This window comes from Miniopterus natalensis, chromosome 15 (assembly GCF_054644295.1).
Source record: "Miniopterus natalensis isolate mMinNat1 chromosome 15, mMinNat1.hap1, whole genome shotgun sequence".
NCBI classification, from domain to species: Eukaryota; Metazoa; Chordata; class Mammalia; order Chiroptera; family Miniopteridae; genus Miniopterus; species Miniopterus natalensis.
Genome location: NC_142095.1, coordinates 32,640,439 through 32,664,644, shown reverse-complemented (window position 1 = coordinate 32,664,644; position 24,206 = coordinate 32,640,439). Strand labels below are relative to the sequence as shown.

Genomic DNA, 24,206 nt, shown 5'->3' with positions numbered 1-24,206 from the left:
TTGGATGGATGGTGGTGCCCTTTGCTGAAATAATATCTGGGGGGAGAAGTGGGTTTGGGACTTGCAGAGTCTAGATTGTTCACCTAGAGCATGAGATTTGGGAGCGTTCCTCATAGGGGTGGCAGATATCTAGAGGAGCAGCTTGTCATACAGGATGATTAGCCCAGCCTGAGAGATTCAGGTTTCAGAGGGAGATGAAAGAGGAGGACCTTAGTGAACAAGGCCAAGAAAGAGTGGTCAGAGAGGTAGGAGGAGAGTAAGGAGGGACTGGTGACTTAGAACCCAGCAGAAGAGGATTTGGGAGAAGAGCGCTGGTCCTCAGAGTCAAACAGACCTGCAATCTTATCCTGGCTTTACTGCTTGCTTGTTGTAACCTTGGCAAATTGCTTAGTCTCTAAGCCTCTGTTTGTGGAAGATGGGGTGGTTAAGGTGTCATCTGTTGCAGAGCAGGAAGGCAGGATAAGTTCAAACAACTTGACTTCTAGCTCCTTGAAGGCGTGCCGTTTTCATCTTTCTACCCTGGTGCTGGGCCCTCAGGGCAGTGGAGAGGGCAGAAGAAGTGTGGGAGGTGAGGAATTGGAGCAGTCTTTGATTACTCCTTCTATCTGACTCCTTACCTCTGCCCCAATGCCTGATTTCAGATGCTGCCACCCCAATGTCTTACCTCTGCTGGGTGTCTGCACTGGAAAACAGTTTTACAGCTTGATCTACCCCTACATGGCAAATGGTTCTTTACAGGACAGACTCCGGTGCCAGGTAAGAGGCTGGGTCATGGTCAGAGAACAGGACCAGGCAGCACCCAGTTAGAGAATCAAGGGTTAAGGACACATAGGGGTCCAGAGAGGAAGGGGCCATTCAGAGAGGGCCTTCAGGAGAAGTTGGCCCAGAATAAATAAGATCTAGCTAAACATCTCAGGTAAAATCCTCTAAAAAGTTTATTTGACAAGAGGCATTTCATTTAAGTCAAGAGTAAGACAAAGTTATCCCATGACACTAATTTTATTCAACATTGTTCTGGAGGTGATAGCCAATGCAATAGAACAACAAAAAGAATTAAGAGATACAGAGTATGAAAAAGTGAAGGCAAAATTTTATTTTAAAATGTTATTCTAATATATACCCACCTGCTTGTGTATTTCTGGAATATATCTCTGGAAAGATATAAGAAAACGGTGCCGTGGCTGCCCTCGGGGAGGGGAACTTGGTAGTTGTGGCACAGGATGGGAAGGAAACTTTTACTGCACGTCTCTTTATGCCTTTTGCATATTATGCCCTGTGAGTGTAATACTTACTAAAATTATAATTTTCACATTTTTAATCTTAGCCAAAGGCTGAGAAGTGATAAAATTACAATTAAAAAAAATTTTTTTTGTTGATTTCAGAGAGAGGAAGGGAGAGGGAGAGAGAGAAACGTCAATGATGAGTCATCGATCGGCTGCCTCCTGCACGCCCCCTAGTGAGGTTGGAGCCGGAAACCCAGGCATGGAATGTGCCCGGACCATGAATTGAACCGTGACCTCCTGGTTCATAGGTCGATGCTCAACCACTGAGCCACACTGTCTGGGCTAAAATTACAATTTTTAAAGCAAACATCCCTCCCATAAAATCCTCAAACAGAGGGAAAAAAGTTATTCCACACAGAGTTATTACTTCCTTTGGCAGGGAACAGATAAAGCAGTTATTCATGGTAAAATAATGATCATTAGCTTTGCTGAGCTCTTCCTGAGTGCAGGACACTGTGACAAGGGCTTTACACATGTCTCCTCCAGGCCTTACCACAACCTAACAGGTTTTTCCCATTTTCCAAAAGAGGAGTATCTGGCACACAGAGGCAAAGTGACTTGCCCAAAGGAAACACAGCTCACAAGTGTCAGGGCTAGGGTTTAAACTGGCTTCATGTGGCTCCATATTTCAGAGTTTTTGAGAAGAAATCAATTAGCAAGGACAGTTCTTAGAGGATGTGGGATCTAAGACAAGGCTTGAAAAAATAAGTGGTGATTTAGCTTGGAGATTCAGTCTTAGAACAGCAGTGGTAGCACTTGGGGAAAGGTAGTGGACTTTAGCACACCCTACAATTTCCATCATCCCTTGTGAAGTCTCCCCAAATATACATAAAATGGGCATAAGGCCCATGTGCCTGATGTCCCAACACAAGCTCCCTAGCTTTTCTCCCAACCAGCCCCGCCTAGAGAAAAATTCCAGAGCTGCCACTGTAATAGTCATGATAAAAATAGCTGCTGTTTGTGGAGCACCCGCTGTGTGGCAGGCACTATCCTAGGGACATACCATATACTTCTTTGAATCCTTACAACAACCCTAAAACATAGGGATTAACATTTCCATTTTAATCCGAAGAAAGCAAGGCTCAGAGACTGACTGTCTTTTCCAAAGTCACACAGCTAGTGCATGTCTGAGGTGGGATTTACACCTAGATCTGCCTGCTGTCCAAACTGGTACCCTGCCAGTAACCCATGCGGGTCAAGCCCTGTTGCAGAGGACAGGAAGGGCTGAAGGAGAGACAGGAGCCCAGGACCCTGCCATTGAGACTTTAAAAGGCACAGGTGTCACTGTTTCCCTTCCTTTTCTTTCTCTTAGGGTGGCTCAGACCCCCTCCTCTGGCCCCAGCGCATCAGCATCTTCTCAGGGCTGCTTCGTGCTGTGGAGCACCTTCACAGCCTGGAGATCATCCACAGCAACATCAAGAGGTGAGATTGGTGGGCTGGACCCCACCAAGGGCTCAGGCTGTAGGGATGAGACAGACCCACATTTCAGGATAACCCTTCCTCCCCCCCCCCCCCCCCCCCGCCTCTCTTCTCTTTGCTTTTCTCTCCCCACTTTGCCTCCCCTGGGTCTCACTTTCTTTGTAACACCCTCAAAAATCAGTGTTTCTGATTGCTGTCAGCATGAACTGCCTACCTGTCACCACATTTGTCTTTCTGAGCTGGTGTTTTCCCACCAAGCACCCCAGACCCATGATGTATTTTATTTTCCACCCAGCCAGCTGGTCTGCACCTGGTCCTTGAAGTTTGAGCTATGTCTGCCAAGTCCCCTGGGATTTTGAGCTCTGTGCTCAGGGTCTTCTTGGAAACCTGCTCCCCGCTTGTATACCTGTTGGTGAAAGCAACTTGGGTTAGGGAGGCTTACTGCAGGTTAGCGTGCACCCCAGAGATCATGCTCCCAAACATCCAAGAGCAAGAGTTCCCATCTAGGGACTGTCAGCATGGGGAGAGATTCCAGAAGATACCAGAGAATTTGGCAAAACTGAGCTCGAAACCATAGAACCCACACTTCCCCAGAGTCCTCTCTCCATTTGGCAAGGGAAAGCCTTTCATCTTCTCTCCCCACTATTCTTATTTGGTTGCACAAACAATAGTAAAAGCAAGAAAGGAAATGAAAGGTCTTGAGGTTGTCCTGGCTCACCACCCTGACTCATCAGTTGACCCCCATTTTTCTCTTCCTTTTTTCAGCCCCTGCCCATATGAGAAGTCTTAGCCCTAAGGTAGCACTGCTACCTGATTTCCAATTTATATTCTCTTCCCCCCCTTCACTTAAACATGGTAAACATTTCCCCACATTGCATATCATCATTTCCAGTGACTTCTTAGTCTTCCATTGCAGAGATGGCCCATAATTTACTTACCCACTCCTAACAGTGGACATTAGAATTGGTGTCTACTTTAGAAAAAAATTATTAGAGAGTTAGTTCTACAGCGAATATTCGTATACATGTAGCTGAGTTTTTTGTCCCCCCTCCCCTTTGGAGTACTTTCTCAGAGTTCACTCCTGTGGTTTAGATGATTAGGTTCAAGAATATTTTTATTGCTCTTGTTTCCTACGATCTGGGCAGGTTCAGCCACAAAGGATGTTGGTATTTAGACTTGAGTCACCTGGGCCAGAGCTGGGGGGTCTGAACAGCTTTGGAAGGGACTGAGCCAACACAGCCTATGGGCTATGCCAGCTGAGGTTGATCTGGGTGGACATCTGTGGGGATCAGGCTGTACCTCTTTGACTATCCCAAATGCCATTCCTGAGGCAGCAGGATTAATCTTAGCTCCATCCCCATTTGCTTGTGGGAGTGGGCTCCCCTTTCAGAACTTACTCAGGAACTCCATATTGAGGGTCTTCAGTGACCTTAACTTGCTGCTGCTGACACTGCTCACTGTTAAGTTGCTTCCCAAAAGGGTCTTATGGCAACCTCTTCTTTTCCAGCCCCAAACGAGAAGGTTCTCTCTGCTTTTTTTTTTACAGCTCCAATGTTTTGTTAGATCAAAACTTCACCCCCATGCTGGCCCATCCAAGGGCTCACCTCTGTCCTGACAGTAAAAGGTCAAAATATACCATGATGAAGACCCACCTTTTCCAGGCCTCAGCTGCATATTTGCCAGAAGATTTCATCAAGGTGGGGCAGCTGACAAAGCGAGTGGACATCTTCAGCTGTGGAATAGTAAGAGTTTCCTTCTCTCTGAGACATTTGTCCGTTCCATAGCTCCTTTGTAAGCACAGGTTTTAATAGAGGCTCATAGATATGTTACATCAAAGTACAGTAGGGGTTGGCAAAGTGGTTCATGGCCTATTATGTATGGCCTATAACTAAGAATAGTTTTTACATTTATAAAAGATCGAATAATAACAAATTTAAAAAACAAAGAAGGATATGTGACAGACTCTTGGTTTGTGGCCCACAAAGCCTAAGATATTTACTATCTAGCCTGTTAAAGAAAAAATCTGCCAACACTTGAAGTAAAGCCACTCATAAGTGTCCAGATTATAGTAGACTACAGATATCATCTCCTGACTTCCCTGATTCCCATCCAGCCAACCGTCTAATTTTCTCTCCAATTGTGTTTGTCCTTGTTTGTTCATCCATCTTTTTTGTCCATCTGTCCACCTATTTTTCCAGTCATCTATCCAATCATTCATTTGGCATTCATTCATCCATCCATCCTTCCCCCCATCCACCTGTCCATCCAACAGCCACCCATTCATTCACTGTCCATCTACTCATCCTCGCCACCATCCTGTCTGTCCTTATTGTGTGTAGAATTTGTGTAGACTACAAATGTAACTAAAACACAAGCCCTCCCCCAGCAGCTCTTGGTCTGAAAATAGCAGTCTCCAGTGTATATTCCTACAGAACACCAATTCCTTGAGATCTCTGTAGGTTTGGTGCGTTTAAAGGTTTTGTGGCCCAGTAGGTTTGAGAAATCTGGATTAAACAAAGTCAAGCAGATTTCTTTTCGTTTTTAAACCTCACCTAAGGATATTTTCCATTGCCTTTCAGAGAGAATGGAAGAGAGAGAGAGTGAAAGGGAGAGAGGGTGGAAGGGAGAGAGAGAGAAACACCGATGTGAGAAAGACTCATTGATTGGTTGCCTCTGGCATGCGCCCCGACCAGGGCCAGGGATTGAGCCTGCAACCGAGGTACGTGCCTTTGGCCGGAATCGAACCCAGGACCCTTCAGTCCACAGGGTGATTCTCCATAACCACTGAGCCAAACAGGAAGTAGGTTTCTTTACCACAAAATTAATCAGAGCCTTTAATGTGATAATGAGCCTTTAATCTGATCAATTTAGCACAGCTGGGCAAATAGTATGCTGTGTTTCCCAAATTAATTTGATAATTGAACCTTGTTTTCTTAGTATCTCTCAGCACCCGTGTCCCATGGAACCCTGCCTGGGAAATGCTGGCTGAGAAAAGTGACAGTGTCTGGTTGACCTCTGCCAAGAGCAAACAGCTGTATTCTGGACCTTTCCCTTCTCTTCCTCTCCAGCCTCAAACTCTGCACTTCCTTCCTCTGACCACAATCTCCTGTCTGTCCACCTCTCCTACTAATGCCCTCCCCGTGAGTCACCTTCTGCCCTCAGCCCGACATCCACATGTCGGATTCTGCTTCTTTCTGTCTGCCAGCTCATCAGCTCTTCTGATTTCCTTTCTCCTGTCAGCCCACTGAGTGGCTCAGTGAAGCTCAGCAGGGCTCATCGAGGCTCCTGCTCTTTTAAGACCTGGTGAGACAACCCCAAAATCACCAGGCACTGTAGTGCAGAGCTTAAGAGCATGATTTGGGTCCCAGCTCAGTTACTCTCAGCCATATGACCTCTAGAGTGTATCACCTATAACTCTGGGCTTCAGTTTTGCCCTCTGTAAAATGGGGGGAGGTAATGATACATATGGAGATTAATATAGTGGTTTATTATTCCTGCCTTCACAGCCTCATTCCTGATTTCTGTTTACTCTTGACTTTTTAATTCAGCTCTTAGTGTAACAATTGACTACTTCCTCATTCATTCATTCACTCATTCATTCAGTGCCCACTGGCTCCCTGCACTCTTTCTTAGTCCTGCCATTGACTAACAGTATGATTTTGAACTTTGGCTTCTCTAATAGGGAATGCTGCATTTCTGTGTTTTTTGTTTGTTTGTGGTGAGCACTAAATGACCTCTGAAAGGCCCAGCACAGAGCCTGCCATGTGGAAGAGGCAGAGGAAATGTTTCTTTTTTCCCCTTTTCTTTCTGGCAGGTGCTGGTGGGGAGTCTCTTTTCAAAGGCCTCCTGTCAACTGGCTGCAGGGGTTCCTGCTGCTGCCCCCTCCTGGCCACTGCCAGTCTGTTATTCATCCAGTGGGCCCTTTGGAGTGGAGGATTTCTTGGCAGTAAATGGGAACCTATTATGAGTTGCTTCTAGAGGGGTTGTGGAAGAGAGATTTGACACGAAGGGTGGGGTACTCACGCCTTTATATTCACTACTGCTAGATCCTCATTTACCAGAGGACACAGGCTCATTTTAGTTACTTGCCCAGAGATCCCTTGCACACAAAAGGAACAAAATCAGAATTTGAACACAGGCCTGTCTGACTGTAGAGTTCTTAACCACCATGCTGTTATCTCTGTGGAGAATTCCTGTTCAAAGCAGTCTTCCCCTTTACTAAGACACATACCACGGTTTGCCGATTTTATGGTGGCTTACACTGGCTCAGGTCTGTGCTCCTTTTGTGAGTGGATGAATTAATGAACAGATAATGTTAATAAAGGCATATGGGTGAAACATGCTATAGATGTTGCCGAGATTTTCTGCGTAGAGGACATAACTGCACATGGTTCCTCTTTCCTGAGATAGACGTAGCAATGCCTGTTTACCATTTCTGATGGGTTTTTAAATGAAATTATCTTTAAAATATAGTGTGTGCGTGTGTATGTGTGTATGTAGATAATTATAGAGATATATGTATGTGTATATATAATGTGTGTATATTTTACTGGGTGGGGCAAAAGTAGGTTTATAGTTGTGAGACACAGAGTTTATTCTTATATTTATTAATTACTGTATTATTTTCCATATGAAGAACTATAAGCCTGCTTTTGCCCTACCCTGTATGTATATGTGCATATAGTTTATGTATGTATACATATAATGTATATGTGTGTGTACATGTACAAATATATATATAATTGATGGTAATACACACTCATTTGGTTTCCATCCTCTCTGCCTTGCTATCAATTAATTCAAACCTTCTACAAGCACTGGGTTGCATGTTTGGTTAGAGGAAGTATATTGATATTTTCCTGTGCCAGATTTTGGGCATGTGTCTGTGCTGGCAAATGGCAGAGCCAGGCCTAGAGCTCAGACTTTGTTACCAAGAAGAATCTTCTCTCTTGGCCAGAATCTTTCACTTGACCTTGTGCATGAATGTGTGAACTGAGCTAACTCCATATTCTCTACAGGTGTTAGCTGAGGTCCTCACTGGCATCCCTGCGATGGACAATGACCGAAACCCAGTTTACCTGGTAAGGGAACCAGTCACTTCTGGCTGGGTGGTGCATTTGGGCCTCACAGCTATGAGGGGTCAGGAGGGTACCCATTTTACAGATGCTAATGAGGCCTCAGTCCGGGGTTTGATTTGCATTTGTTCCGAGTACCTTTAATCTCCCACCCCTATCTGCCAGCCAACAATTACTTTTTTATGATAATAGAATTTAGAATGTTTAGGGGAAACTCATTTCTTTTCTCTACACATCAGGCAATCAAATAGGGTTTGTCCTCAAATTGGTTAAAGTTAATTTCAGCCCTTTTAAATAGGTTTCTATAATAAATTCAATATTTGGTTGGTTCACAGAACTATCATATATACATAGTGTCATTTCAAAAATATAACACCACAGCTGCTTGACTCTGTTTGGCACTTTCCATAAATTATCTTTCTAAATCATCTCAGAATCCCTGTGAGATTGATAGAGGCATTATGTTCATCAGTAGGTGAGGAAAGCAGGCTCTAAGATTTGCCTGAAATCTCAGCTGTACTAATTGTCAGAGTTGGAATTCTGAGTCAGGTCTTCTGGATTGCAGATCCTGAGTTCTCAACCCCGACACTCTTGACTTTAATTCTCATGGCAGTCCAACCATACGAATTCAGTATTATCATCATCCCCATTTTACAGATGAGAATAGTAAGGCCAAGGTTAAGAGACTTGTCTCATGCTCCTCAGTGAGATCAGTGGTCAAACTGGGATTTGAACCCATGTCTTTGGCAGAGTTCTAAATTCTGTGTAAGCTCTGGTCCTCCTCATCAGTTTGAGAGGGGAGTCCCTTTTCTGACTTGATGTTGAGGCCATTGGAACAGCTGGCTTTTTTGTGACTGGGCCCCAAAAGAATTCCCTGAGCTTTAGAGTGGAGAGCTGAAGTCCTCTCCTATACACAGAAAGTCACAACTTGTCCCTCTACTGAACTCTCCAAGCTCCACCCCTTGTGGGCACCGAGCTCCAGATACTGCAAAGAGGCCAGTTTGGGTACCTCGGATGTGGTTGGGGTGGTTTGGGCAGTTTCTCATCTCCTGACAGTTTTCTCGAGATGCATTTCTCAGCAGTCATCTGGGGCTCCCTGGGTGAATGTCACAGGAGAAAGAGGCTTTGGAGACACTTATGTGAAATTTGCTAGAAGGTTCTTTTTGTTAATGGTTTCTAAAAATGTAAAGGATACTGCTTATTAAAAAATCTAGTTTCACCCTGGCCCCTGTGGCTCGATTGGTTGGAGTGTCATCTTGTACACCCAAAGGTGGTGGGTTTGATTCCTGGCCAGGGTACATGCCCAGGTTTCGGGTTTGATCTCAGTTGGGGCATGTGCAGGAGGCAACCAATTAATGTTTCTCTCGCACATCAATGTTTCTCTCTCTTTCTCCCTACCCCCTCCCTTCCTCTCTCTGGAATCAATATATATATGTATATGTGTATATATATACTTAAATATGTTTTTATTGATTTCAGAGAGGAAGGGGGAGAGAGAAAGAGATAGAAATATCAATGAGAGGGACTCATTGATCGGCTGCCTCCTGCACACCCTCTGCTGGGGATCGAGCCTGCAACCCAGACCTGTGCCCTGACTGGGAATCGAACCTTGATCTCCTGGATCAATCACTGAGCCATGCCGGCCGAGCAATATATATATTTTTAAAATCCAGTTTCTTTCACTTCTTGACCCAAACATGGTCTTTCATTATCTCCTGTTTTGGTACATGCACAGTTAAGATTGTGCATGTCATCAAGATTGGAGTCAGAGATGAAAGCTGCTGACCCCTGGTGTGGCCCAGGGTGGGAGGGCACGGGCCTCTCCTCCACACTCGGGGAAGTGTTCATGGACACTGTTTTCAGAGGGAATTAGGTGGTTTCCATCAAAATTTAAAATGTGTGTACCCCCTGATGCAGCAGTTCCACTTGTGCACTAGGGAAACACACACAAGTGAGGAAAGACAAGGATGGGCAAGGATGCTTGTAGCATTATTTATGATTGTGAAGCACTGCAAACAAGTGAAATACGTAACTATTAATTTTGAGGTGGTTAAAGAAATTACGGTGTAATCATTCACACAGTAGAATACCATGATGTTATGTATAAATAACGTTATGCATATAAGTTTATAAATATTTGTAAATAATGAGGATAAAGCATATGATAAATTTTGACATATGTGTACATCTGTGACATTGTCACCAAATCAAGATAACGAATGTGGCCGTGACTCTAGAAGTTACCTCTTCTCCTTTGAATCCTCCCCTCACCCCATCCCCTACAGCCACTGATCTGCTTTCTGTCACTGTACAAAAGGTTCCATGATCTGAAGTTTCGTATAAATGAAGTCATACTATGCGTGCTCTTTTGCTGACTGGCTTTTTCCACTCAGCACAGTTATTCTGAGATACAGCCATGTTCCTTGTGCCTGTGGCTCATTTCTCTTTTTGCTGAGTGGTGTTCCATTGCATGGATATGCCACCATTTGTCCACTTACCTGTTGATGGACATTTGGGGTGTTTCCAGTTTTTGACTCTTACAAATAAACCTGCTAGGGAGCTTTGTGTGGGGATCTCAGTCTGGACATATGCGTTAATTTGGGGTATAATTCACACTTTTGGTATGCTGGCTTTCAGAGATGGCCACTTTTTCTTTGTTCCTTTTTTTAACTTTATTTTAATTTTTTTTTTATTTAACCAAAAGTATATATTTTTTATATTCAATATTATTATGTGTGAGTTTCAGGTGTACAGCATAGTGGTTAGACAATCATATACTTTATAAAGTATTCCCCTGATATTTCCAGTACCCACCTGCCACCATACAGTTATTACAATGTTATGACTATATTCCCTATACTGTACTTTGCATCTCAGTGACTTTTCTGTAACGACTTCCAGCTCCCAAACCCCCTCCCCTCTGGCAACCATCACTTTGTTCTCTGCATCTATGGGTCTGTTTCTGTTTTGTTTGTTCATTTATATTGTTCTTTCGAGTCCACATATAAGTGAAATCATATGGTATTTGTCTTTGTCTATTTCACTTAGCATAATACTCTCAAGGTAGGCATGGCTGCTGCTTAAAAGCCCTTTTTATTATGACAATTTCAAATGTAAAGAAAATATTGGTTTATCCATCCCATCAATTATCAACATCATGCTTTTCTATTTCTTTGCATCCCCCAAACTTTGTGTGTATGTACTTTAAAGCAAATTCCAGCTATTATGTTGCACCCATACAATAGTTTTCTAAATTTTAAAATATTATTTAATAACCCATTCCATATTTAGACTTCCAAAATCATCTCAAAAATGGCTTTTTAAAAGTTGGTTTGTTTGAAACCAGATCCAAACAAAGTCTACATTTGCCTTTGGTTATGTTTTTTAAGACATTTTTATTCTCTGACTGCACCCCTCCCCCCCTTTCTTTCTGTGCATCATTGTATTTCTGCAGAAAGTGGGTCATTTGTCCTACAGACTCTGCAGCTTTTGGTGATTGCGTCCTTGTGGTGTCCTTGTTTCTCTATTCCTCATGTTTCCTGTACACTAGTAGTCAGCTCTAGAGGCTTGGTTAGATTCATGGTCAGTGCTGCTTCCTAGATGGTGCCGTGTGCTTCCTGTAGCTTCACAACACAAGGCACATAGCAAATCGTCCCATTTTCAGTGCTAAGCTTCATCAGTGGGTTCGGACTTGCTGATTCCCTCCGTTACTAAGTTCCCCTGTCACCTTGCCACCACTGACTGTTCTTAGCTTCTCCTGATCACTGTTGCTAGATGAGGTCCATGATTTCACTGGGGTAGTCAAGTGGTGAACATCTACATCCATTGTTCTTTCAGGGCAAGAACAGTTTCTTGAACACTTTCTGCTTCTGTTTCAGACAATGGACACCTCCATATCTGTAAATAATATGCTTCTACTGTTATTTGTTGATTTATCAACTTTAAACACCGTTACGCTTTTTAAAAAATGTATTTATATTTTAATACTCGTCCAAGGATATTTTTTTTCATTGCTTTTCAGAGAGAGTGGAAGTGGGAGAGGGAGAGAGAGAGAGAAACATCGACGTGAGAGAGAGACATTGATTGGTTGTCTCTTGAATGAGCCCAGATCAAGCCTGCAACCCAGATTCGTGCCCTTGACCAGAATCGAATCCGAGACCCTTCAGTCCATGGGATGACGCTCTAATCACTGAGCCAGACTGGCTAGGGCCCATTATGCTTTTTAAAGAGAGAAACATTTTAAAAGGGTATAAAAAAATGCAACCCTTGCCAGCAAGAGGTTTTTAGTCTGTAGGCATTCAGTTCCTGATGGGGTCAGGCATTTAGGTATTATTGGATCCTCATGCAACCTATTTTCTGGATGGGGAAACTGAGGCAGAATGAGGACTCTTGTTTTGTTTTTGATACATATCACAGCCCATGTCTGATAATCTCTGGTAATCTTTTTTCTAAATTGTAAATGCATTTGTATGAAAAGCTGTATGAACCAATAAAGATTAATTTAGTTTTATATTTAATGAATAACTTCCATTAAAAATAATAAAATTGTCCACCTGGCATGGTTCAGTGGTTGAGCATCGACCTATGATCTGGGAGATCGAGGTTCAATTCCCGGTCAGGGCCCATGCCTGGGTTGTGGGCTCGATCCCCAGTGGGGGGCATGCAGGAGACAGCTGATCAATGACTCTCTCATCATTGATGTTTCTCTCTCTTTCTCTCTCTCCTTTCCTCTCTTTGAAATCAATAAAGATATGTTTAACTAAAATAAAATAAAATTACATAAAAATTGAAAGATGAAACTATGTTAGTATGTACAATTTGTGAAAACATTTACAAGGCTCTTTCTATGTGCCAGGCACTGTTCTTGGTGCAGGAGATACAAACGTGAATAAGGTAAAGTTTCTACCCTTGTGAGTGAGAATCCTACATCCTAAAATGTTTATTTGATATTGTAAGAGGTTGTCTCTGTGATTGCTAATAAGATTAAATTATTAATGTAAGTGCTCAGCATGTAGTGAGTACTATATAAATGATAGGTTAGCTATTATTCTATGAATTATTATCACTAAGATGAGTGATAGTCTTATTGAATGTTTACTGTGTCAAGTATTACACTTTATGCTTTAGATGCATTATGTCATTTACTTTTTTGTTAGTCCTGTTATCCCTGTTTTCCTGATGAATCAACTGAGGCCTACCTAGAAAGGTTAAGCCACTGCATTTGTGGTAGTTTTTGAATGTATTATGGAATGCCCTGTGCATGCAGGGAATTTAGCAGTTCCCCAGTTCTTGGCTGTTTTGCTTGTTTCTGGGATCCTTGCATTTATTTTTAAAATCCCGTTGGTTTTCTGAGAAGTTTTTGCAGCTTTGGTGTAATTGTGGAGGTGGGTGGGGCAAGTCTGTTTGGATCCCACACCCCTGCAGCTCACTCAGGGTCTTTCCACTGTTTTTCCCACAGAAGGACTTACTCCTCCATGAAATTCCGACCAGCACCAGGAAGACGGCCATGGAGAAAGTGATGGTCAAGGAGATCTGCCAGAAATACCTGGAGAAGAGAGCAGGAAGGCTGCCGGAGGACTGCGCCGAGGCTTTGGCCACGGCTACCTGCCTCTGCCTGCGGAGGCGCAACGCCAGCCTGGCAGAGGTGAGCTTGACTCTCAGCCTTTCCCCAGCGATGAGTTCTGTCCTGGGTCAGCTGGGCCTCACTTCTGGGGGCTGCATGGGCCTGCTTTATCAGGGACTAGCTTAAGATGCAGGGTTCATCTTTTCACCAAGATGCGATCTCATAAACCAGGGCTGTATTTGGTTGGAAGTAGTAGAACATGTTGGAAATCACGTCAGCAAAACAGGGCAGTATATGGATAAGGGTGTCTCAGGAGCCTGAGGGCCATGTGCTGCTGGCTGCTTTCTCTGAATCTGCCTTAATTTCCCCTCTCTGTAGGCCCCCATTCTCTTTTTCTTTATCTTCTTGGTTAGGGGATGTGCCATATTGATTTATATGCTATAGTTCTATCCGCCCCCCCCCCCCCCCCCAAATCCCCCGAGAGACCAAGTCTTCAGGTCCCTATTCCAACATCTTGGTGAGAACCTGATTGGTCTAGCTAGGGTCAGGTTGGCTCCGTTGGCCAGTCAGGTAAGATGAGGGGAGTGGGGTCCAGTATATAAACCTGGTAGTCAGGGGGTCAACCCCTGAAAGGAGAAAGGGCCAGGTCCTAGAGAAAGGGAGTAATCCTTAGCTTTGTGGGCTAGCCAGACACCCCAGAAATCCACCACCACAGGGGATAAAACATTTTCTTATGGACAGGATATGTAAAGGTGATTTCCATGGTAACAGGAATAAATTTGGAGACCACCGCTAGGTCTAAGGACAAAATTACTTCTTGAGAGGGCTTAGAGATAATCTAGCTGAGTGATTTTCAAGTGGTGTTTGGCAGAGAGGGGCTCCTTAAAAGTGCCTTAGGAGCTGCTGTTGGCAGCAAGAGGACCGTGGGGAGCAGTGGGTCCCACCCATGACTTCAGTCAGACACCACTTTTACTTCTCATAATTATGTTGGGTTCTCAGTATTTTATTTGAAGAAAGGGTTTGTGGCAGCTGAAAAAAAATCTTCATTAAACACCACTGCTGTTCCAAGCCTCCCATTTTATTGATGGGGACATAGAAGCCCAGCGAGAGGAGCTGACGAGGCCACAGAGTGAGTTTCTGTGAGAGCTCACTGGACTCCTAGTTCAGCCCCAGGTCCTTCGTCTTACACGATGATGTGGCAGGAACTAGAGACCCGAGTCATTGTTCTGAGCCTAGGCTATTCTCCTGTGCTCTGGTGCTGTGGCATTCAGTCATTCACTCAGCAGTTGTATGCTGGGCCCTGGGGATATATCAGTGAACAAAGCCAGTTCCACGTTTCTGGAGCTCACATACATTGCACAGTAATTGCGTGGCGAGAGCTGGGATAGTGTATGACAGGGGCCCACCGAAGAGGACTTTCCTGAGGAAGTGATGTGTAAGCTGATGAAGAGCTGTCCAAGCAGAAGTAACAGCTTATGCAAATAGCCTAAATTGAGAGAGAGCCTAGCACGGTCAATGTCCTAGAAGAAGGTCAGAGCGTCTGGAACACAAAGTATATGGGGCAAAGTGGCTTGTGAAGAGGCTGCCAAAGAGGAAGGGGCCAGTAATAGAGGGTTGTGCAAGCACAGCCAGGATTTTGAGGAAGTCATGGGTTTTAAGCCAGGGCAGGACGTAATCAGATTTACGTTCTAAAAAGCTCTCTCCCCCTCCACCACTTATTCTTTCGTATAGGCTTTCATCCTTCCATTCATTTTATTTTTTTGTTCAGTATATTAGTTAAAGTACTCTTGAAGAAGCTGCTATAATGAAGATACTCCAAAATACAGTAGTTTGGAGATAGAATTTTCTCTTTAGCTTAACAGTTTGAATGTTGGCAGTCCAGAGCTGATGTGGCAGTGCCACAGTATTGGGGATCCAGGCTCCTATGTTATTGCTCTGCTGTCCTTACCGTGTGGCTTCCGTTTCAGAGTCCAAGATAGCTGCTGTAGCTCAGGCCATCACATCTGTGTGCCAGCCACTGAAAGGGGGTTAAAGGGAAGAAGGGAACACATCCCCTTCCTTTTAAAGGTGTGACCTGGAAATGCACGTGTCACTTTCAAACCCCATTGTCCAGAACCTAGTTATATGGCCACACCTAGCTACAAAGGAATGTAGTTTTTAGTGTGGCAAGTATTTATTGGGCATACACTCTGAAGATTTATCTCAAGAGGTGACATTTGAACTCGGCCTTGAAGGGTGAGGAAGCATTTGCTATGCAGAATAAAGGGGATAGAGCGCTTTAGGTATCCAAAGAGGAACGAGGGATGGTCCTTGCCCCCAGTAGTTCTCAGCCAAGCTAGGACGATGAGAGATCAGTTGGGTCATGGACTTTAAGGCAAGCAGAACTGGGTTTGGTGGTCAGCTCTGCCACTTACTAGCTGGTTGGCCTTAAGCAGAAAACTTAACCTCTTTAATCTTTTAATTTTTTATCTAAAAAATTAGATAAAAACTCATTGTGCATCATGTGTTAAATGTGCTTTGTAAATTGCAAGGCACTTGCAATTTGTTGGGGTTATTAAGGGTATGTATGTATTATGCCCTTTGTGTGTGTGTGTGTGTGTGTGTGTGTAAAGAAGAAACATTCCTTCCCTGCCTTTCTCTAACTTTTCTAACTTCCCTAAGCAGAAAAGCTCTCAAGGACAATGTTTTTATTACTTAGGGTGTTTTTAGTTGAAAGTGATAGAAACTCAACTCAAACTCGTAGAAACACACACACACACATGCACAGAAAGACACACAAAGAGAGGTATGGGGGTGGGGGTGATGTGAACAAGTGAATGAATAAATGAATGAATGGATTTATTGGCTCATTTAACCAAACAGCAGACAGGACAGACATTGCGTGGGCAGCTAGCACCAGGGTCTCAAACCAGCAAATGTGCAACTATCTGGGTCTGTGCCTGTGCCTGTCTCCATATCTTTCCTCTGCTTTACTCAGTGTTAGGACTTCATTTTCACCTACTGTAAATGGATTTTCTGTGTGTGGTAAGGAATCTGGCTCTGCCACTAAAAGGAAAGGGGAGTCTTTCCTCAATAAGCTTTAGGTGGAAAAATCCCAGAACAGGATTTTTATTGGCCTGCTTGGGTCACATACCCAAACCTGGACCAGTCATTAAGGTCAGAGGAATGGGATACTGAGTCATCCATTTTGATCATGTGGTCGCATCTATTGCTAGGGTAGAGGGGGGCAAGTTCAGCTGTTCTTCTGGCCAAAGCAACAAGCATTTGATTCTTCAGCATCTCTCTCCTGAGGCCTGAGAGACCCGTTAGATTTTTGATTTCGGAAAGAATTCTTGGTGAGTGATCTTGTCTCTCTCCTCTCCAAGGTATGTGTCTCTGTGGCTGCTGTGGAAGAGCGGCTCAGGGGTCCGGAGACGTCGCTTCCTTGGGATGGGCTTTCAGAGGGCACAGGCTCTTCCTCCAACATCCCAGAAGAAACGGACGATGTGGACAATTCCAGCCTTGAAGCGGCCTCGTCCGTGAGAGAAGCACCCCGGTCTGGAGTTGCTGCTTCTCCTGCCCCCGCAGAGGATGGGGAAGGCAGGACGCGGGCCACTGGGGGAATGCAGGCTGACTGCGCCTCTGTGGCCTGTACCAGTCCAGAGCCTCCCGAGGGTGGTAAGTGTGTGGAGGTCCGAATGCTTATACACACTCATTTACATATCCCTAACTCAGCCCATCATTTATTCCTCCCATCCCCCTTATTCACACGTTCATTTGGATATTTAGCCGCTCACCTAGCACCTCACTGCACAAAGAGAAACCTAGGGGAGTCATCCTTGACGCCTCCCTCTCCCTCCAGCCCCCCTGTGCCATTCATTGCGCAGCCCTATCCATTGACCTAAATATCTCACAGGTCCGTCTGCTTCTCTACATGGCACTCATGCCCCTAACTCGTCCAACTACTGTCCTCTCGCTAGATGACGCATGCCTGCCTTTGCTCTCCCGGATCCACTCTGGCCCCTTACCGTAAATCCTTTCTCCAGGGGCCAACCAGAGTGGTTTTTCAAAACAGCTCCTGTCACCCCTTGCTTAAAGCCATTATATAGCTCCCATTTGCACTTTTTTTGAAATCCCCATCCGAGGATATTTTGTCCATTGCTCTTCAGAGAGAGTGGAAGCAGGGGGGAAGGAGAGAAACATCGATGTGAGGTAGACACATCGATTGGTTGCCTCCCACACATGCCCCAACCAGGGCTGGGGATCAAGCCTCAACTGAGTTATATACCCTTGGCTGGAACTGAACCCAGAACCCTTCAGTCTGAGGGCCGATGCTCTAACCACTGAGCAAAAGCGGCTAGGGCCCCATTGCACTTAGGGACCAAGTCAAAACTTCCTCTAGACTAGCAGGGCCCTGTGTGGTTTGTCCCTGCCTGCTTCTCCATCCGCACTTCCTCACATGAACCTGTCCTCACCAGCTGCTTCTAAAGATACCTTCTATCCAAATATAGGCAGCTTCCTTCTGAAATAAAAATCTGGAAGGCCTCTTCAATGCCTTGCCCCTAGTAAACACGGTTCAGTGACGGCCCAGGCTCTGACCTTTCCTATTCGTGGAAGAGACGAAGAGAGAGGGCGCAAGTGTTTACTCCACCCCCCCTTCTCCCGTGGGCAGGAGCGTGGGCGCTCCCTCCTCTCTGAAAGGTGGGGACAGGTGGCAGGGCTTTCCTGCAAAAAACAGAAATGATGAAAATGCTCATTACACTCAGGCCTTGACTCAGAAACCTGACTTAAGTGAGAAACTGACTAAGTCTGACTAAGAATTATAATAATAGTACCTATTTCCAAATGCTTTTTGTTAAAGTGGCTTTTTTTTTTTTTTTAACATCAACTAGAGACTTCGTGGAAAATCGAGATCAATGACGCCAAAAGGAAGTTGATGGAGAATATCCTGCTCTACAAAGAGGAGAAACTGGACAGCATTGAGCTTTTTGGCCCCTGATGACCAGAACACAGCTGAGGACCATTGTCCTCAATCGGAAAGCCGACTGTCAAATCAAGAAAAAGGTCTGGGGCAGAATCCAAGGTCTCCCAGGAAACACAAACCAAACATCAGCTTCCCTGGGGGGGGAAGAGAAACGTCCAATCTCCAGAGTAAGTGAAGGGAGAAGGGACCTCAGCTTTCAGAGACAGCAGAATCCACGGAGTCCTCTCCCTTTCTGGGATTTGTTAGTCAGAGCTGCTTAACATCAGGAGAGGAAGCGGAAACCCTGGTACATGGGCCCAGGATGTGGGCAGTTTCATGGTTCCTGGGAGGGTGTGACGTTAACCACCCCAGCAAATGCCGTTACCCTGTCCTCACCCCTCAACAACTGACTGAGCATTCTGAATGCTGACACCACTTTCCGAAGTTAAGATTTCTGGGTCATATTTGCCAACAACTGCCTGCAAACTTCCATGACCTGAAAGATTTTCAACTTGTGTCCCAATGCAATTCTTGACTCACTCCTCAAGGTCTCAGGTTTTACAAATGGCAGACACTCGGGAAAGGGCTCTGTGGGTTTTCCGCTTTCTCTCGGAAATCTTGCAACCCACAGATATTTATTTAAAGTCTACTCTAGACCTCTATCCTCCCATCCCATTAATGCTAATATTTTTAATGGAGCTTTTATTTTGAGAATATGTATTATTTATGGCTGGATGAAGAATCAGAACTGGCTTCATATCTGATTCTGCTGCTAATTAAGTCAATCGTGTAATTTCTGGAACCTCAGTTTCCTTGTAAGTAACTCCTGTTCATTCCCCCTCCCTGGACTGTTGGGAAGAACAGGTGAGACATGGCTACAGAAGTACTGTACTTTGAAAGTACACTTGTCCTGTTTTATAAAATAAAAAAACAAAAAGACATTAAACATCTATATCTGCCATGTACTTAATGGTTATGCAGTGGATATATTTCTAAAGTCATGTTGCAGATCTTTTTGTAAAATACAAATGTTCTTTTATATTTAGTGTGCCCTATTTTAAGTAATCCTAATATAGTGATTTTTTTCCTTTTTATTTTTGTAAAATAAAAATACATTGATAAAGTGAACAGATATCTTGTAATTAGCTTTGTGTCCAGATGAATTTGTTTAGAGCAGTTGCTCTGCATCCATGAATTGGGGTATAATGGGGTGGCTAAGATATTGGGCGCTGACTGTAAACGTTGGCTGTTAATAGCTGTGTGATCTTGGGTCAAATTAGGGAGTTACTTTGAACCTGTTTCTTCATCTATACAATGGGGAGAATAAAAAGTATCTGTTTCATAGAATTATTTTCAGAGCAGGGGGCAGATCATGCCTGTGTAAGCATTCAACAGCCCCCCAGCAAGGTCACCTTTGTCCTGATATGTAACAAAGCCAGGTGGGCTCCAGCCCAGGTCGACAGTGATGTGTACTGACACCCCAGTCTTAAGCTCTGGTGGCTGTGAGAATTCAACTAAAGTGTATGTCATGTGCCCCAAGCAGGACCTGGCATGTGGTAAGCACCTTACAATTATGAACAGGGCATTCCCAGGGCTCTTTGAGCAATAGAGGGCAGATGCTAGCAGGGTACTAGTTATCTGGACATACTTACATTTCTAGACTAGGGCTTCATATATTTCTGGAGAGATTCATTGAGAATCTGATTAAAGCTATGGACCTTCTCCCTTCAGCAAGCTGTAAAGACACACATACAACTCTGTGTATTAATTCCAGGGGTTCAGGGGCACCACAATGCCTTTCCATGAATCCCCAGAGGGTTGGATGGCCTGACTTTTTAAAAAGTTAGTAAGATGCATGTCGCCTAGGCTGTTTTGTTCAGCGGTTAGAGCACTGGCCTGTGGACTGAAGTGTCCTGGGCTCGATTCCAGCCAGGGGCACTTACCTCTGTTGCAGGCTCGATCCCCAGGCCTGGTTGGGGTGCGTGTGAGAGGCAACCAATAGATGTCTCTCTCACATCCATGTTTTCTTCTCTCCCTTCAAGTCTCTCTGAAAAGCAATAGAAAAAATATCCTTGGGTCAGGATTAAAAAAAATAAGATGCGTATGACCAAAAAATCCAAACAATAAAAAAGGTTACCTGGTGGGCCCAGTTGGCACTGCTTAGTGGTTGTGTCGACCCATGAACCAGGAGGTCACGGTTTGATTCCCAGTCAGGGCAAATGCCCGGGTTTTGCGCTCAGTCCCCCATAGGCGATGTGCAGGAGGCAATGATGGATGATTCTCATCATTGATGTTTCTCCCCCTGTCCCTTCCTCTCTCTGAAATCAATTTTAAAAAAAGGTTACCTGGTGGAAAGGAAGCCTTTTAACCACTTGGATCTTAGTCTCTCATTTCTTCTCCCCAGAGGTAACCACTGTTACTAGTTTATTACTAGTACCAGAGATGATAAAAAAAACCTTTTATCTTGTTGCTCTACTTCATTGTGTGTATTATGTGCCGTTGAGTTGGCTCTGACTCTGGCAACTCTATGAATGAGTAAAATTCACAATGTCCTGTCCTCAACAGCCCTGCTCAGCTCCTGTAGACTCAAGCCTATGGCTTCTTTCATGGAGTCAGTCCATCTCATATTTGGTCTTCCTCTTTTCCTGCTGCCTTCTATTTTTCCCAGCATTATTGTCTTTTCCAAGGAACCCTGCCTTCTTGTGATGTGCCCGAAGTGGGACAGCTACAGTTTTGTTATTTTTGTCTCCAGCAATATTTCAGTCTTAATTTGCTTTAGGACCCACTTGGTTATCTTTCTGGTGGTCCAGAGTATTCGTAGAGCTTTCCTCCAACATTTTTTCCCTCAAATGAATCCTTTTCCCCCCCTATTAGCCTTCTTCACTGTCCAACTTTTGCATACTAATTGGGAATACAAGAGTGTGGATGGTCTTAGCCTTGGTCTCTCATGACACATCTTAGCTCTTGATAACCATTCCTAATTCTTCCATTCCTACCCTTCTGAGTCTCAGCCTTCTCTTGATTTCTTGGCTGCAGTCTCCATCTAAATTGATGACTAAACCAAGGTAAGCATTAGTCGTTAGGGAAATGTAAATCAAAAGTGCAATGAGATACCACTTCACACCTGCCAGGATGGCTAAATTAAACAAGACAGGCAGTAAAGTGTTGATAAGCCCTAGCTGTTTTGGATCAGTGGTTAGAGCCTCGGCCAGCTACCTGAAGGGTCTCAGGTTTGATTTCTGGTCAAGGGCACATACCTGGATTGCAGGCTCAATCCCCAGCCCTGGGGCCACATGTGGGAGGCAACCAATCGATGTCTCTCTCTCACATTGATGTTTCTCTCTCTCTCCCTTCCACTCTCTGAAAAGCAATAGAAAAAAATATCCTCGGGTGGGAATTAAAAAAAAAAAGGTATGTTGATAAGAACGTGGAGAAATTGGAATCCTTATGCTTTGGTGGTGGAATTGTAAAATGGTGAGCTCCTTTTCCCCACATTTTCAACTGCAAAAGGTTAAACGTAGTTTCCATATGACCCCCAATTTCACTGGTAGATCGCTACCGAAGAGAAATGAAAACATGCCCATACAAAAACGTGTGTACCAGTGTTCACAGCAATATTCAAAATAGCAAAAAGTAGAAACATCCCAAAAGTTCATCAACAGGTGAATGGATAAACAGAATGTGCTTATAGCGTTGGAATATTATTCATCAAATTTATTTTATTTAATTAAAAATTACCCATAAAAAAGAATGAAGTACATGCTACAACATAGATGAAACTTGAAATGATTTTGCTAAGTAAAATGTATGATTCCATTATTATGAAACGTCCGGAACAGGCAAATCTACAGAGACAGAAACTAGGAGTGAGAGGGAGGGAGGTCGAGGAGGGAAATAGTAATGGTCACAAGATTTGGGGGTGATGAAAGTTCTAAAATTAGGTTATGGTTGCGGTGATGGTTGCACAACTCTAAATATACTAAAAACCCAGTTACACACTAAAAACTATTTTGTATGTTAAAAAACCATTGAACTATATGTAAGTGAATTTTATGGTATATAAATTATATCTCAATAAAACTGTTAGAAATACACAAACACGCAATGGTCAATCTTGGGCATTAATAAATCTCGAGGTTCCACTCCTCTCTTTGATTTATTATTTTTTGCTACACACAGGGTATTTCATTCACAACTGCTCTGGATCCTATGTTTTTTCACGTCTTTCTTGGCCAGTCTTTTTCAACAGTACTTTTGGATCCCTTCATTCTTTTGCCCTATATTCCATTGTATGGATATTCTGTACTTTACAGAAGTATCTTTGCTTACTGCATACTGAAGTTTTTTCATTGATTTTTAGAGAAAGGGGGAGTGTGGGGGGAGACATAGATGTGAGAGAGGCACATCTATTGGTTGCCTCCCAGAAGTGCCAGGGAATGAACCCTGACCCTACTGTACATAGGCAGGCGCTCTAACCATTGAGCCCACCGGCCAGGGCGGTTGTTTTCATTCTTGCACTACAAACAGTGGTGCCTTCCAAGGACGTTGTACCAATTTACACTCCATCAGTGACATATGGGGGAAAATCTCCCCACTTCCTCAGCTGCAAAGAATCTTATCAGGCTTTTTAAAAAATATATATTTATTGACTTTTAGAGAGAGATGCTCTAACCGGCCAGGGCAATATATATATATATATATATTTTTTTAATTTTATTTTTGTTTAAAATATTACAGATGTCCCTTTTTCTCCCCAATGACTCGTTCCACCCCGTCCTTTCACCCTCCCCAGTCCCTCTCCCCACCATTGTCCGCGTCCTTGGGTTGTGCATATATGCACATAAATTCTTTGGTTACTCTCTCCCCCTCCACCCACCCGCCCTCCTCCATCCCTCTGACATTCATCAGCCTCATCTATGCTTCCATGTCATTGAATCTATTCTGTTCATCAGTTTATTAAGTTCTTTAGATTGGCCAGGGCAATATTATGCTTTTTAATCACTGCCAACCAAATGGGTGAAAACGATTTTATTTGTATTTTTTAAATGACTGAAGTAGAGCCTTTTTAATATGTTAAAGAGGCTTTCGTAATTTATTTGTACATTGGTTCATTTCCTTCGTCCATTTTAATACGAATTCTCTTTTTGCTATCGTTTTAACACAGTAAGGCCTTTGTCATATGTTGCGACTTTTCTTGTCTTTCGACTTTAATATATTTTCCCAGGGGGATATTTTACATTTTTATGTAGTCTCTTTTTCCCTCCTTGGCGTCTAATTCTAGTACTGCCGCTTTCTGGGTGTGTCACGTGGTCTCTGAGCCCGTTTCCTGCGCCGTATGAGGATGGGGTGATGCTGCTGGTGCGGGTTTGATGAGCGTCAACGGACCTGAAAGCGCCGGGTTAAGCTGGGTAACGCTGAGCCGCGGGGAGCGGCTCCCCGGAATCCCGGTCCGCGGACGCCCCCTACCTCCTCGGAGGGCGGCCTCGACAACAGCGTGCAGCCTCGCCCCAACCTCGCGCGCTACGGGCCCACGTGAGTGGCTCCGTCCCACCTCGCTACCGACCAATGGACGAGTTTCATAAGGCGTAAGGTCCCGCCTTCCAGCCTCCTGGCCAACAGGCGAGCTCCGTCTTGCTCGGAGTCTTGCCCCTCGTGGATTGGAGCAATAGGCGCCCTCGGTGCGGCGCAGGACCCGCCCCCGCCGCACGCCAGGCTGCGGGCCGCAGGCCTCGTTCCAGGAGGCGGGCTCAACGGAGGCCCGTGGAGTCGGGTCTCGAGAAGAGGCCGCAGGATTGGAGCGGGCGGCGAGCAGGCGAGCCGGCGGCCGGGGCGGGACGTCCGGGCCGTGGGGCAGCGGGGCCGACGTCTGGGCCGCGGCGCAGGGACTGAAGGGGCAACCGGGCGGGCCAGGGTGTGTTCCGAGG

General features: G+C 44.5%; 1 protein-coding gene across 1 annotated transcript in view; it reads left to right on the top strand.

Moving 5' to 3' along the window:
- IRAK2 (interleukin 1 receptor associated kinase 2) overlaps positions 1 to 19,410 on the top strand; it is a 52,711-nt gene extending 33,301 nt beyond the window's left edge. The window contains exons 7-13 of the mRNA XM_016209935.2: positions 642 to 756; positions 2,596 to 2,705; positions 4,249 to 4,444; positions 7,721 to 7,783; positions 13,236 to 13,421; positions 16,706 to 16,997; positions 18,212 to 19,410. Of these exons, the coding sequence (XP_016065421.2) occupies positions 642 to 756; positions 2,596 to 2,705; positions 4,249 to 4,444; positions 7,721 to 7,783; positions 13,236 to 13,421; positions 16,706 to 16,997; positions 18,212 to 18,318 (1,069 nt within the window). The 3' untranslated portion in view covers positions 18,319 to 19,410. The remainder of the gene's footprint in view (positions 1 to 641; positions 757 to 2,595; positions 2,706 to 4,248; positions 4,445 to 7,720; positions 7,784 to 13,235; positions 13,422 to 16,705; positions 16,998 to 18,211) is intronic.
- Positions 19,411 to 24,206: the final 4,796 nt, after the last annotated feature.